A 14916-nucleotide genomic window follows, 5' to 3' on the forward strand; every position below is an offset into this window, starting at 1 on the left:
CTATACAAAAAGATATGGATAAAAAGAGAAATGAATAAAGAGGAAAGAGAGGAAGAAAAGCAGAAAAGACTGGAAGCTAAGACAAAAAACGAGAACAGAACGGAGTCAGAGAAAGAGAGATTCTATTGGAGAGTAGTGAACATGAAACTAAGGAAGTTCGACATACAAAAGAAAAACATAAGGGAAACAGAGAACACAATGGAAGTGGCAGAAAACTAAGAGTGTCTTACACAAATATAGATGGATTAATAACAGGATTGAATGAGCTGAATGTTTATTTGAAAGAAAAAGAACCGGACATAATGGGAATTGTAGAAACAAAATTAAAAGGCCCACTACCACCCAACAGTGTAGGACATGATGCATACAATTATTGGATTAGAAACAGAGAGAAAAAGCAAGGGGGTGGAGTTATGTTCCTGACTAAGAAGGATATAAACGTGAAAGGTGTCATATATGGAAAGAATACAGTAGAGATGATTATGATAGAAGTGGAAGACAGAGATAAGAAGAGCAGAAAATTTGTGATCAATTATGTGCCTCCGAAAACAGCCTCATGGGAGGAGAGTGAATATAAAAGTATGCTAGAGGACACAAAGATAGCATTAACTAAAATAATGGAAGACGGAGGAAGAACAGTTATGATGGGCGACTTTAATTGCAAAGAAATCTGCTGGGAAGAAATGACAGTAAAGAGTGGTGATGACTCATGGGGAAATGCTCTACTTGAGATGATTACTGACCATTCAATGACACAATGGATACAAGAGAACACTAGGTATAGAAATGAAGAAGAACCATCGAGGCTAGACTTAATAATTACATCTGAACCTAGAATAGTGGACAAGATTGAATATAAAACACCAATAGGTAAAAGTGACCACATATTGATTGAACTGGAACTTAATGAAGAAAAATATATGAAAAGAAATGAACAATATAGAAAAGGAAGAAAGATGTATGAAAAAACAAACTTTGATAAAATAAGAGAATTCTTCCAACAAGAAAACTGGGAAGAAATATACAAAGAAGAAACATCAGTGGAAGAGAAATGGAATATTTTGACAAAAATTTACAAAAAAGGAGTGGAAAAGTATGTCCCAAGACAAAAACAAGAAAAAGAATATGTAAAATGCTGGTACAACAAAAGTTGTAGGGAGTTAAAAGACAAAAGAGACAAAGCCTGGACCAGATGGAAAAAAGACAGAAGACCTGAAAAATGGAAAATATATACTGGTTATAGAAATGAATATGTACAAAAGTGCAGAGAGGAAAAAAGAAAATATGAAAAAGATGTTATAGAAAAGTGTAAAGATCAACCAAAACTATTCTACAGATTTGTAAACAATAAACTGAAAAACAAACAAGACTTGGAGAAATTGAGACAAGGAGGAGTTGAATACACTGAGGAAATGGAAATGGCAGAAATTATGAACAAACATTTTAAATCAGTGTTTACAAGGGAAAATATACAACCTGAAGAGATTGAGTGGAAAGAAAAAGTCCCCCCTATGGAAGAAATAGAAGTAACAAAGAATGAAATATTGACACACTTGGGTAATTTTGATGTCAGAAAATCGCATGGGCCAGATGAAATAGCAAACTGGATTCTGAAAGAATGCAGGAATGAACTGGCAGACAAAATACATAGCATAATAAGCAGTTCCTTAAAAGAAGGAAAAGTTCCAGAAGATTGGAAAAAAGCAAATATAGTACCTATATATAAAGGAGGAAATAAAGAAGAACCTACCAACTATAGACCAGTCTCTCTAACAAGTACAATAGCAAAAATTTGTGAAAGAATTATCAAAAGTAGATGGGTAAAATACTTGGAAAAAAACAACGTACTAAATCCAAGGCAATTTGGATTCAGACAAGGACGGTCATGCGTCACCAATTTAATATGTTTCTATTCAAGGCTAATAGATATAATACAAGAAAGAGATGGATGGGCTGATTGTGCATTTCTAGACCTAAAAAAAGCTTTTGACAAAGTACCACATAAGAAGTTGCTTAAGAAATTAGAATATGAAGGAGGAATACAAGGTAAATTGCTAAATTGGATGGAAGACTTTTTGCAAGACAGAAAAATGAGAGTAGTGATAAGAGATCAGCACTCAAAATGGAATGAAGTAATAAGCGGTGTCCCGCAGGGAACAGTTCTGGCCCCAATAATGTTTGCTATATATATTAATGATATGGATGAAGGAATTGAAAGCTATATGAGCTTCTTTGCAGATGATGCAAAACTACTGAAAAGAGTGAAAACTGAAGAAGATTGTGAATCACTACAGAGAGATCTAAATAAAGTACAAGAATGGAGTAGGAAGTGGGAGATGGAGTTCAATACAAAAAAGTGTAGTATAATGGAATTTGGAAAAAGCAAAAACAGAATAACAGGATCATATAATTTGGGAGAAGAAGGAATAAAAAAAGTAGAAAATGAGAAGGACCTGGGAGTCATTGTTATGAATAATATGTCACCTGAGAAACATATAAATAAGATTTTTGGAGAAACTTATAATTTAATAAGAACAATCAAAGTGGCATTTACATACCTGGATGAAGAAATGGTGAGGAAAATCCTAATCACCCTGATAAGACCAAGATTAGAATATGCAGCAACGATATGGTCACCAAGTACAAAAAAATGTATAAAAAAACTTGAAAGAATACAAAGAGCAATCACAAAACTGGCACCAACACTCTCAAAACTATCATATGAAGAGAGACTACAAAAACTTAAACTACAGACACTAGAGCAAAGAAGAGAGAGAGGAGATTTGATAGCTATTTACAGAATCATGAAAGGCATAGAAATTACTGATAGAGAGAATCTGATAAAATGGGATGACAGAAATACAAGAGGACACGGAAAGAAAATAAAAAAAGACAGCTATAGAAGAGATTTGAAAAAGAACAGCTTTCCTCACAGAGTAATAGACAGTTGGAACAAGTTAGATGAGAAAGTGGTGTGTGCAAAAACAATACACGAATTTAAAAATAGTTTAGATAAAATGAGATATGAAGACGGGACCCCACGAGCATAGCTCCCCTTCCCGTAAAATACAACTAGGTAAATACAACTAGGTAAATACACACAGCGAATGCCAGAACTGCACATGATTTTAAGAACAAATTGGATGTGGAGAGATACGAAAACTGGTCACTACGAGCATAGCTCGTCCCGAAAAAAACAACTAGGTAAATACACACATTTCATCTATCCTAAACATTTACGGAGCAGACAAGAAGAACATCTCTTCTGACTCCCATTTCTTCATATATTTACAAACACTCTCCATTCACTTTTATCTTTTGCACAATTTTTTTTTTCCTTACTAAACAGATACTGTATATAACTGGCAATTGCCAACAGATATTCCCATGCAGTCTGTCAGCTGATTGCTGGCCTCCCCACGATGTAAACAAACAATGGCAAGTCACACACCTGCTGTGAACACATGTTTACTTATGCGCTGGTTAAGTGCAAATTACAATCATATTTATATTTGTACATACATATACCAAGGCTTTTTCCCCCTTTAAAGGGAGGTAGCCAAAAAGGGAAAGGCATAAAAACACTCCCACCCATTTCATCCCTAAATACACTCCACACCCCTCCCACCCTCCCTCTCATCTGAGCACCTCCTGGATGACGGGTCATCCCTGCACCTTGCCCACCGCCCTGGGTCAGAATCAGTGTCGCAAGACACTATTTATATTTGTCACTTTTATATTTTGGTGTTAATAATTTTTTTTAGAAACATGTGAAAAATATATAAGGAAGGTATTTGGAGTTCCATTTATAGTATTCACTGCTTCTCACTCTGGGCAGTGAGTGAGATGCAGGGATGACCCATCATCCAGGAGGAGCCATGATAGGAGGGAGGGAGGGAGGGAGGGAGGGGGGTTGAATGGGAGTGGAGTATGTGGGGATGGAATGGGTGGGAGTGGATTTTATGCTTTTGTTCTTTGGCTACCTCCCTTGTAAGTGGGAAATAGCCATTGGTATATGTATACATGTCCTTACCTATTTATTTGATTTAATTTTAAATCTATTTTCTTTTCCGAGAAAAACATGCCTTGTATACCTAAAAATATGGTAATCTTACCTCCATGATTTCTTTGTCCATCTTACGCTGTTCCTCAGCTTCACGTTCTGCTCTCCGATTCTGCTCTCGAATAATGCGATCAAACTTCTTCCATTCTCCCTGCATGGTTCTCGTGAGTCGTTTGAGCATCCATGCCTTATCCTTAACTGCTTTCTGACTCTGTAACATCAACACAGATTACTATACAACGACATCCTAACAACTATAAACAAGAACGATTTGTAAGATTTGTTTGGTAGAGCAATATTGTAGTGGTAAACTACAGTCCACAATAACAGCAATCGACACACTATAAATCCTGTTATACTTGCCTGCACAGCCTTCTGCCTACATAGCCTCATGCAAGCCGTAGCTACTCTTTTGCAGTTCTGGATAACCTCCTTACGATACGAGGCCTTCGACTTCTGGCAACGCCCAACCTCCTTCTTGGCCATGAGTACCCATAGTTTGTGACGTCGAACCGCCAAGGCCTGTAATGTCAGTCATAATGGTACATTAACAATTAATAACATAAGTCTACTCTGGTTAATCTGAATTCCAGAGTGAACCATTTTTAAGTAATGGCAATGGTGTTTGTGGTAATAGTCGTGGCAACAGTAGATGTAATTGTGGTGATGACAAATGGTGGTAACAGCAACTGTGACGAGGTTAGTGACAGTAAGTGGTGCTCATGAAAATAATGGTAGAAGTCAAAGAAGCATTGGCAGCAGTGCAGAAGATAACAGTCATGATGGTAGTAAAATCTGGTGCTGGTGGAAGCAGTATTGACAGTAACGATAAAACCATCATTGACAATGGTGGCGGAGAGAGATGATCAAGGGGAGTGTGCAAAGCTTAAGTGGGTTGAGTGAGCCCATGAGGAAGACCAAGAAAGAGAAGGATAGATGTGATAACGAGAGCTTTGGATATATGTGGTACATCAATTGAACAGGCCAAGTGATGATGATGATGATGATGATATGGTTTCACATATAAACTCCCCCCTATCGGAAGGCTAGGATGGTGCCCCTCACAGAGCATGGAATTTAGGGAACCATGCCCTTAGTTCAACTTCACCGGTGGCAGGATTCAAACCACCTTCCCCTCAACCTTTGCCGCAAGTAACAATGCCCTAACCCACTCAGCCAGGGGTAAGAGGGCAAAAAATAGGTATGTATGAAGGGTGATTGTGAGTAAATGAAGGGATAATGCAGCCTGAAAGGATATTCTCATTTGTTTCATTAGTGAGCACACGAGATAAGGGGTGGGGGGAGGTTTCTGTTGTATGGTGAAGTGGCAAGCTCTGCTGCGAAAAAACTAATACATTGTTTATAACTCAGATAGTGATACAAGGACTGGAAATCCTTCATTTCTAAGACACATCAAAAACAGATGAAATGTGATCAAGCAGTTCTCCTGTCCAAGTGCCTTGGGAAGGAAGGAGTGCTCTGTCCTCGTATCACTCACTGGGTCATCATAAACAATGCAGTGAAATACAATTTTCCACTTATGATCAAACTTCAAGTATGAAGGCAGATTCCAATTACACTATTTCATAAATACACATATCTATTCGACTTGCAACAAATAAATTCAATATATATATATATATATATATATATATATATATATATATATATATATATATATATATATATATATATATATATAATATATATATATATATATATATATATATATATATATATATATACCGACACTGCATACCCATATGGAAATATCAATTTGAACAGTTACCCATATTTCTGAAATCAGTCCTAATATCATTTCACACTATCTTACCTGTGCATCAAGTTTCTTTGGCTTTTTCTCCTTCTTATTAACTTTCACTTTTCCTTTGGATGGGGTTGGCAAGGCATCATCTGACCCATCATCAGGAAAACTATGTAAACTGTCATCCATGCCCATGAGAGGACTCTGCAATGAAGAACAAAAGTACTTTATATCAATCAATCAATCTGTTACCCCTGGTCTCTCTTGCAGAAGACCCACAGCCTCCAGGCAGGACCTTAAGTCCCTTAAGGAAGGGATATTGTGTTGTTGCCTGGGGAATGTTAGTGAGGGGCATTGTAGTATGAGGTATTCTGCGTCTTAAGTGTGGTGGATGCATCTGGGGCATATAATTAATTAATCTGTTTTGTCAGTTCTCTCTTCACAGACCAGAAAACCCATAGAAAATTGGTTATGACCACAGGATGCTCAATAACAAGATCATGTACAATATCCTTCAGTGAATGAGTGCAGGGCAGTGTCAGGTAATGTTTGTACGATTTCCACCTTCATAACAAATTGCCCTGAGCAAAAAAAAAATCTGTATCAATGAACATATTCTCCAAAAGAGGAATACAGAAAAGTGACCCACCACAGGTTCAATTTCTTCCTCTTCCTCCTCCTTTTTAATCTTCTTCAATCTTTCTTTTTCCTTTTTCTCTTTATTCTTTTTCCTTCTGGAGCCCGCCATGAACCTCTGATGTTCTGGGTATTTGTCCACCCTAGACAACAATCCAGCTCCATAGTAAAGGTATCCACGATTCTTAAAAGAGAAATTAAAAGTTTAAAAAGGTAAAAACCACCATTTACCCATTGCTGCATAAAAGAAAGTACACATACATATATCAAAAGGCCTTTTTTCTATTGCAACAGTGTTGACTAAATCAAACCATACACCCATCCAGAACTCAAATATTGTTCTTCCATTCTCATCACCTCATGGATGAGGAGCCATCTCCGTCCCCTGACAAATGCTCATATCAAGGGCAATGCAGCAAGACACAGCACCTTTGCAGCAACAGGTCAAAGCACACATATCTATCTATATATCAAGGGCTTTCTTCCCCCTTATGAGGGAGGTAGCCTAGTCAAAAGGCACATATCTACACTCACCCATTTCATCCCCATCCACCACCCATTCCTCCCCTCTCATCTTAGCTCCTCATGGATGAGGGGTCATCCCTGTCTCCTGCCCACTCCCCATGGCAGAAGCAATGCACTGAGACATGGTACATCTCTAGCATGGCCACTTCATTTAATTGTCGACCCCCTTCTCTGCACAAAGCACACATATAAACAGTTAAAACCCATTCAAAGACCATCCCACATCTCAGTACTTCAAGGATGATGTGTTACCCTGTCCATCACCTCATTACTTGGGTCAACAGCAATACAGCAAGGCATAACTCTTCCTCTGTAGGGACTGACAGTTAGAGCCAATTTAAACCTCAGCCCCCCCCCTTTTATTCTCATCCACTCAAAAATAAATTATGCAGGAGATAAGAAATCTATCCCTTTGGACAACACCATCCTTTCATCCGTTCACAATCTCCTTCAATTTAATCTTCCCTTTTGCATTTGCTCTTCCCTGCCTAACATACATACATACATACATATACCAAGGCTTTTTCCCCCTTCCAAGGGAGGTAGCCAAAAAGGGAAAGGCATAAAAACACTCCCACCCATTTCATCCCTAAATACACTCCACACCCCTCCCACCCTTCCTCTCATCTGAGCACCTCCTGGATGACGGGTCATCCCTGCACCCTGCCCACCGCCCTGGGTCAGAAGCAGTGTCGCAAGACACAGTACATCCACAGCAAGGCCGCTTCATTTAATCGGCGACCCCCCCTCTCCGTCTCCCTTTGCATATAAGGCGAGGACGGGGAGAAATCCCTTCGGGCTGCGTCAAAATTTACTCACACATACTACCCCACCCCCACCCCCCTGCCCATTCCTCCTCATGCAGTCACAACATCATCCATATACAACCATTCTCCACTCACCTCTGTCTTCCGTCCTCTCCCTTCCTTCCTCAACAGACATTCCCCTCTTCCCCAAAGCCCCCTTCACCCCATCCATCCACCTCATCCTAGGACGTCCCCTCATGTTCACTCCCTCCACATCTGCCTTCCATATCTCTTTTACTAGTCTTTCTTCACTCATTCTTTCCATGTGTCCAAACCATCCTAATATTCTTTCATCAACCCTATCTCCCAAATCCTTTTCCACCCCTGTTCTCCTCCTCACCTCCTCATTTCTCACTCTATCTAGCCTAGTAACCCCCATCATACTTCTCAGACACCTCATCTCAAACACATTCAAACTCCTTCTCTCTTCTTCTCTTATGTTCCACGTTTCTGCCCCATACAGTGCTGTTGGCACAATCACTCCTTCATACAGTCTCCTCTTCGCATCCATTCCCAAATGTCTATTTCTCATTACACTCTTTAAACCACCTTCACTCCACCTTTTCCTGCTACACTTGCACCCAAGTATCTAAAACTATCCACTTCCTCCAGTCGCTCTCCCTTAATGTTCACTTCCAGTCTACTGCCACTTTCACCCCTTGTACATCTCATCACCTTACTTTTACCCACATTTATCTTTAGCTTTCTTCTATCACATACTCTCCCAAACTCTGCCACCAGCTTCCTCAATCCCTCCTCTGACCCTGCCACAAGCGCAGTGTCGTCCGCAAACAACAGCTGGCTCACCTCCCACTTTTCTCCATTTTCTTTAACCATCTCCAATCCCTGACTCACTACCCTAGCATTCACCTCTCGCACCACCCCATCCATGTATAAGTTGAACAGCCAGGGCGACATAACGCATCCTTGACGAAGTCCCACCTTTACTTCAAACCACTCACTCTCTCCATTTCTAATCCTAACACATGCTCTACTACTCACATAAAAACTCTTGACAGCTCCCAAAAGCTTTCCTCCTATCCCATAAATCTGCATAACCTCCCACAGTGCCTTTCTGTCTACCCTATCATAAGCCTTTTCCAGATCCATAAAAGCCCAAAAAACATCCTTCCCCTTTCCTATAGCTTTCTCACATATCTGTCTTACCACAAAGATCTGATCTACACAACCTCTACCCGTCCTAAATCCACACTGTTCCTCACCAATTACTCCTTCGGTTCCTCTCCTAATCCTCTCAATTAAGATTCTCCCATAAGCCTTCCCTACTACATTCAACAGGCTAATCCCTCTGAAATTACTACATTCACACTTGTCCCCTTTTCCCTTGTAAAGAGGAACTATACAGGCACTACTCCAGTCCTCCGGTGCTCTACCCTCTCTCCAGCAAACATTAAATAACCTCACCAACCAGTCCACCATCACTGAACCTCCCTTTTTCAGACATTCTGCATGACATCCATCCAGAACAGGTGCCTTACCTGCTTTCATCATCTTTACAACTGCCTTCACCTCATCCTTCCTTATTTCTCCTCCATTCTCCTCACTCATCACTCTCATTTTCTTCGTATTTCCCACTGCAGCTATCTTTCCTTCCCTATCCTCCTTCACATTCAGCAACTCCCTAAAATATTCTGCCCATCTTCCCCTCACTGCCATCTCTTCCATTATCAACTCTCCATCTGTACCTTTTACCTTTTCTTCCCTACTTGATTCGCCTCCTCTTCCTCTCTTAATTTCTTTCCAAAACATCTTTTTATTACTTTCAAAATTTTCTGTCATACTCCTACCCCATTTCACATCTGCTCTCCTCTTTGCCTCCTTTACCTTTTGCTTTACTTCTCTTTTCTTTTCTTTGTACGTCTCATATGACTCCCCTGTCCTCTTTAGTAACCAATCTGTGAATGCTCGCTTCTTCTCTTCTACAACCTTCTTTGTTTCCTCATCCCACCATTCACTACCCTTTCTTCTATTTCCCCCTATCCTTCTTGTTCCACACACCATCCTTGCACACCTTTAAGACTCCCTCCTTGAACCATCCCCATTCCTCCTCCACACCCATCTCTGCTCTATCCTTTACTCCCTCCCACTCCTCCTTCAGCTTCTTTTCGTACTCCTTCTCCTTTTCCTTTTCATTCAAGGAGTTCACTCTAAGAACCTCCCTACCTTTTGTCCCTTTCCTCCTTCTCCATCTATCCTCCACTCTCAGCTTACCTTCCACCAAAAAATGATCTGATATTCCCCCACCCTCTCCCTAGAGGTCATTAATTCTACATGCTTCCGAACACTCTTTCATTCCATCCATCCACTTTATTCTTGGTTTCCCACACAAGTTTACTCTATTCACTTCCACTTTCCACACTCTTTTTTGCTAGTCTTTCCTCATTTTGTTGTGATTGTGCTTAAGATAAGAGGGAGGGAAAGGGATGGACAGGAGTGGAGTATGTTGGTGATGGAATGGGTGGGAGTGGTTTTTATGCCTCAGTTTTTTGGATACCTCCCTTGCAAGGGGGAAAAAGCCTTTGGTATATGTATGTAAGTATGTATGTTTCCTCATTTATTGTTTCCATATGCACAAAATATATTAGTAACCTAATTGACCCTATCTGACTATTCCCCTCCCACCCTTTATCTACAATACCATATTTTTCACTCTACCTATTCTTGTAACACAAATCATATTTCATAAAACTTCATCTCAAAAACATACTCTCTTTCTCTCCACAGACAAACAAATTATCAATATTCCTGACTATACAAGAGGCCATAAGATATGAAGACAGAAAATTAGGTACCTCTTCATTTTGGTAAAAATGTGATTGGTGATATTTGCGTATCCTATGTTCTTTGAGCATGTTCTCCAGTTCCTCATGAGTCAGCTCCTCGCTGGTGTCCGACCCTCCCTCCTCATCTTCGTTATCTTCTTCAGACGACGACGACAACAGAACTTCCTTTAACCACTGACGTTTCCGCCGAACACCACTGAAGTTGTACAGATAAGATCTATCCACTTCCCTCTCTGGAAATAAATAATAACATGATGTCATATGGCCCCCAAGCATACCAGCAGCACCAACATAGATGTCTTTATACAAGACAACAGCATGAAAAAATTGGCATAATCTTTTTAGAAGCTTCTTAAAAGTGTGTGCAAATTGTTGGTACAGTGATGAGGTCTTGTTGATGTAGTGAAATGATCCAGCAATGTGCTATGGTGAAAGTAAGAAAGAGTGAAATACCACTTAGCAAAATAAATGTGACATATTGTATGTCATTTAATACTACATCACTGGCAGACGACTGGTGCTTATTCTAACTAAAACCATCACCATTGCCTACAAGCTTAGACAACCATAGCAGATGGCAGTCACCAGTAGCTACTGGATATGAACCTGAGTCTACAATATGAGACGAGACCTAAATCAATACACCAACTTAGTACACATTTACTTTCCAAACCACCTTTTGGTGTTAGAGACTGATATTCCAGTTTACAGTGGAACTCACCCTCCCTTGTCCTGTGCAGCCCATTCTTCAAACTAAAGCCACCTTCGGCTTCGGACTCTGAGGCCGTTTCATCATCGCTGGAAAATAAAAATATATACATGTATATCTAGGCCAAAAATGGGTACCTGAAAGATGGATGTTAGAAATTCAAAACCCATCAATACCCACATTTCCATCTGGAGATCCAGCCCCAAGGGATTTGTCTCTGAACTGGGCCAAACACCTAATATCATCAACAATGGAGATGGAAACACTCCCAACAACAGTCCAACATTTCCTTTCAGAGAAATCTATATCAATTAACATCTTAATAAATATGTGGTACGGATGAGAGAAAGGGAAGAGATAGGCAGTATGTTTGTGAGAAGATGGATGTATTGGCATTGAGTGAAATTAAGTTGAAAGGGAGGGGCAAGTTTGAGTTTGGGAGTGTAGTTGGGAGGATCTTAGGAGTGAAGAGATGATGAGGGAGAGAAGGGGTGGCTATACTTGTAAGTGTGGTAGAGTGGATGGAGGTTTCTTCAAGGTTAATGTGGATGAAGGTGAAACTGGGAAGGGAGATGTGGGTTTTTGTAAGTGCATATGGGTCTGGTAGTGAGAAGAGTGTAGAACAAAGGGAGGCCTTTCAGATAGAGGAATTTGGGAGAAATGTCAATGTAGTGGTATTGGGAGACCTTAATGCTAGGGTAGGAAATGAACCAATAAATGAAGTGGTTGGTAAGTGTGGAGTTCCAGGAAAAAATTATAGTGGAGAGTTGATGGTGGAGATGTGTATAGAAAGAGAGTTGATGATAGCAAATACAGTGTTTAGTCAGGCATAAGTACACATGGGAAAGGGTGATGGATGGAAGGGTGGTAGACAGAGCGTTAATGGACTATATTGTGGTAACCAGGAGTATAGTAGGAAGAGTTAAGGATGTACATGTTCTAAGGGGAGAGAGTGGGGGAATATATAAATATATATATATATATATATATAAATTTGGGGGGGGAAGGTAAGTTGTGAGTGGAGGATAGCTGGGGAAAGAGGAAAAGGGCAGAAGGTAGGGAGGTACTTAGAGTGAACTGCTTAAATGAGAAAGAAAAGGAGTACAAGAAGAAGCTGAGAGAGGAGTGAGAGGGAGTGAAGGATAGAGTAGCACTAGGAATGGAGGAATGGGGATGGTTCAAGGAGGAAGTAACAAGGTGTGCAAAGATGGTGTGTAGAACAAGGAGGATGGGAGGAAATAAAAGGAAGGGTGGTGAGTGGTGGGATGAGGAAGCAAAGGTTGTAAAAAGAAGAAGCATGCTTTCACAGATTGGTTACAAAATAGGATGAGACAATCATATGAGAGGTACAAGGAAAAGAGGAGTAATACATATGATAAAGGAGGCAAAGAGAAGAGCAGATGTGAAATGGGATAAGAGGATGACAAAATTTTGAAAGTAATAAAAAAATGTTTTGGAAAGAAATTAAGAGGGGATGGGAAGGCGAGTAGAGTGGAGAGGAAGAGGTAAAAAGTACAGATGGAGAGATGATAATGGAATAGAAAGCAGTAAGACAAAGACGGGTGGAGTATTTTAGGGAGTTGCTAAATGTGAAAGAGGATAGGGAGGGAAAGGTAGTTGTAGTGGGAAGCACTAAGAAAATGACTGTGATGAGTGAGGAAAATGGAGGCAAAATAAGGAAAGATGAGGTGAAGGCAGTTAAGATGATGAGAGCAGGTAAGGCACCTGGATTGGATGGGTGTCATGCAGAATGTAAAAAAATAAAAAATAAAAAATAAAATAAGAGAGGATAGACTGCCAGAGGACTGGAGGAGTGCCTGTATGGTTCCACTTTGCAAGGGAAAGGGGGACAAGGGTGAGTGTGGTGGTTTCGGAAGGATCAGTTTGTTGAGTGTAGTTGGGAAGGCTTATGGGAGGGTCTTGACTAAGAGGATTTGGAGAGGAACAGAGGGAGTGGCTGGCAAAGAACAGTGTGGGTTTGGGCTAGGTAGGGGTTGGGAGGATAGGATTTTTGTGGTGGGACAGATGTATGAAAGAGCTTTGGGAAGAGGTGGGGATATTTTTTGAGCTTTTATGGATTTGGAAGGGGCTTATGACAGGGTGGATGGGAGGGCAGTGTGAGGGGGTATTGCAGATGTGTGGGATGGGAAGAGAACTTTTAAGAGCAGGCAAGAGTTTTTGCTAGAGTAGTAGAGCTTGTGTTAGAATCAGAAATGGAGAAAGTGAGTGGTTTGAGGTAAGGGTGGGACTTTGCCAGGAATGTGTTATGTTGCCTTGGCTGTTCAATTTATATATGGATGGGGTGGTGAGAGAGGTGAGTGCAATGGTAATGGGTCGGGAATTGGAGATGGTTTAGGAAAATGGAGAAAAGTGGGAGGTGAGCCAGTTGTTGTTTGCTGATGACACTGTGCTTGTGGTAGGATCAGAGGGGTGATTGAGGAGGTTAGTGTCAGAGTTTGGGAAGGTGTGCAAAAGAAGGAAGTTGAAGATAAATGTGGGTAGGGGTAGAGTGGTGGGATGTAAAAGGGGAAAAAGTGGCAGCAGACTGGAAGCGAGTATTAAGGGAAAGGGGCTAGAGGAAGTGGATAGTTTTGGATACTTGGGTGTGAATGTGGCAGGAAGGGGAGGAGTGGGGGGTGGAGTTGGAATGTAGATTGGGGGAAGTGGGTGGATGCCTTGGGGGACCGGAAAGTGTAATGAGAAGTAGATGTTTGGAAGCGGATCCTAAGGAGATTGTGTGAAAGGGCAATTGTGCTGATAGCACTGTATGGGGCAGAAACATAGGACATAAGAGAGGAGGAGTTTGAATGTGTTTGAGATGAGGTGCCTGAGAGGTATGATAGGGGTTGCTGGGCTGGATAGAGTGAGACATGAGGTGAGGAGGAAAATGGGAGTGGGGGGGGGAGTTGATGAAGGAGGTGTGGAAGGTGGGAGTGAATATGGGGGGGGGGAGGTGACCAGGGGTGAGATGGGTGGATGGGGTAAAAGGGGTATTGGCATGGGGGGGAGTGTCTGTTGAGGAAGGATGGGAGAGGACAGAAGATGGGGGTGAGTGGAGAGTGGTTGTGTGTGGATGATGCTGTGATGCATGAGAGGGAGTGGGTAAGGGATGGGGGATGAGGGAGTATGCGTTAAAAATAAATTGGCACAGCCCAAAGGGTTTCTCCACCAACTTTTCCATTTCTGCATGGAGGGGGTCGCCGATTTGGTGAGGCAGCCTTGCTATGGAGGTGCTGTGTCTTGTGACACTGTTTCTGACCCAGGGCAGTGGGTGGGATGCAGGGGTGGCCCGTTGTCCAGGAGGAACTGAGATGGGAGGGGGAGGGGGAGGGGGGGGAGTGGAGTCTGTGGGGATGGAGTGAGTGGGAGTGGATTTTATGCCTTTGTTTTTTGGCTATTGTTTTTTGGCTATCTCCCTCGTAAGGGGGCAAAAAGCCTCAGGTATATGTATGTATATATGTGTATAATCACATATATATATATACATATGTATACACATATATTTATATTTACATATATATGTATACCAAAACAGAAATGTAGTAGCACATTTGTAAATAACACACAAGAAACCCACAGTCAGAGAAAATATACTTCGAATGAAAGAA

At 41.0% G+C, this 14916-nt stretch overlaps 1 protein-coding gene across 4 annotated transcripts in view; it reads right to left on the reverse strand.

Moving 5' to 3' along the window:
* Positions 1–14916, reverse strand: part of Ino80 (chromatin-remodeling ATPase INO80) — a 278764-nt gene that overhangs the window by 255156 nt on the left and 8692 nt on the right. For all 4 annotated transcript variants that reach the window (XM_076188214.1, XM_076188215.1, XM_076188217.1 and 1 more), the window contains 6 exons: positions 11321–11397; positions 10609–10832; positions 6478–6648; positions 5898–6032; positions 4427–4585; positions 4116–4274 (listed from right to left, as the gene is read on the reverse strand). In XM_076188214.1, the coding sequence (XP_076044329.1) occupies positions 4116–4274; positions 4427–4585; positions 5898–6032; positions 6478–6648; positions 10609–10832; positions 11321–11397 (925 nt within the window). The remainder of the gene's footprint in view (positions 1–4115; positions 4275–4426; positions 4586–5897; positions 6033–6477; positions 6649–10608; positions 10833–11320; positions 11398–14916) is intronic.

Source organism: Oratosquilla oratoria, chromosome 7 (assembly GCF_046742065.1).
Source record: "Oratosquilla oratoria isolate Oo_2021 chromosome 7, ASM4674206v1, whole genome shotgun sequence".
Classification (NCBI taxonomy): domain Eukaryota; kingdom Metazoa; phylum Arthropoda; class Malacostraca; order Stomatopoda; family Squillidae; genus Oratosquilla; species Oratosquilla oratoria.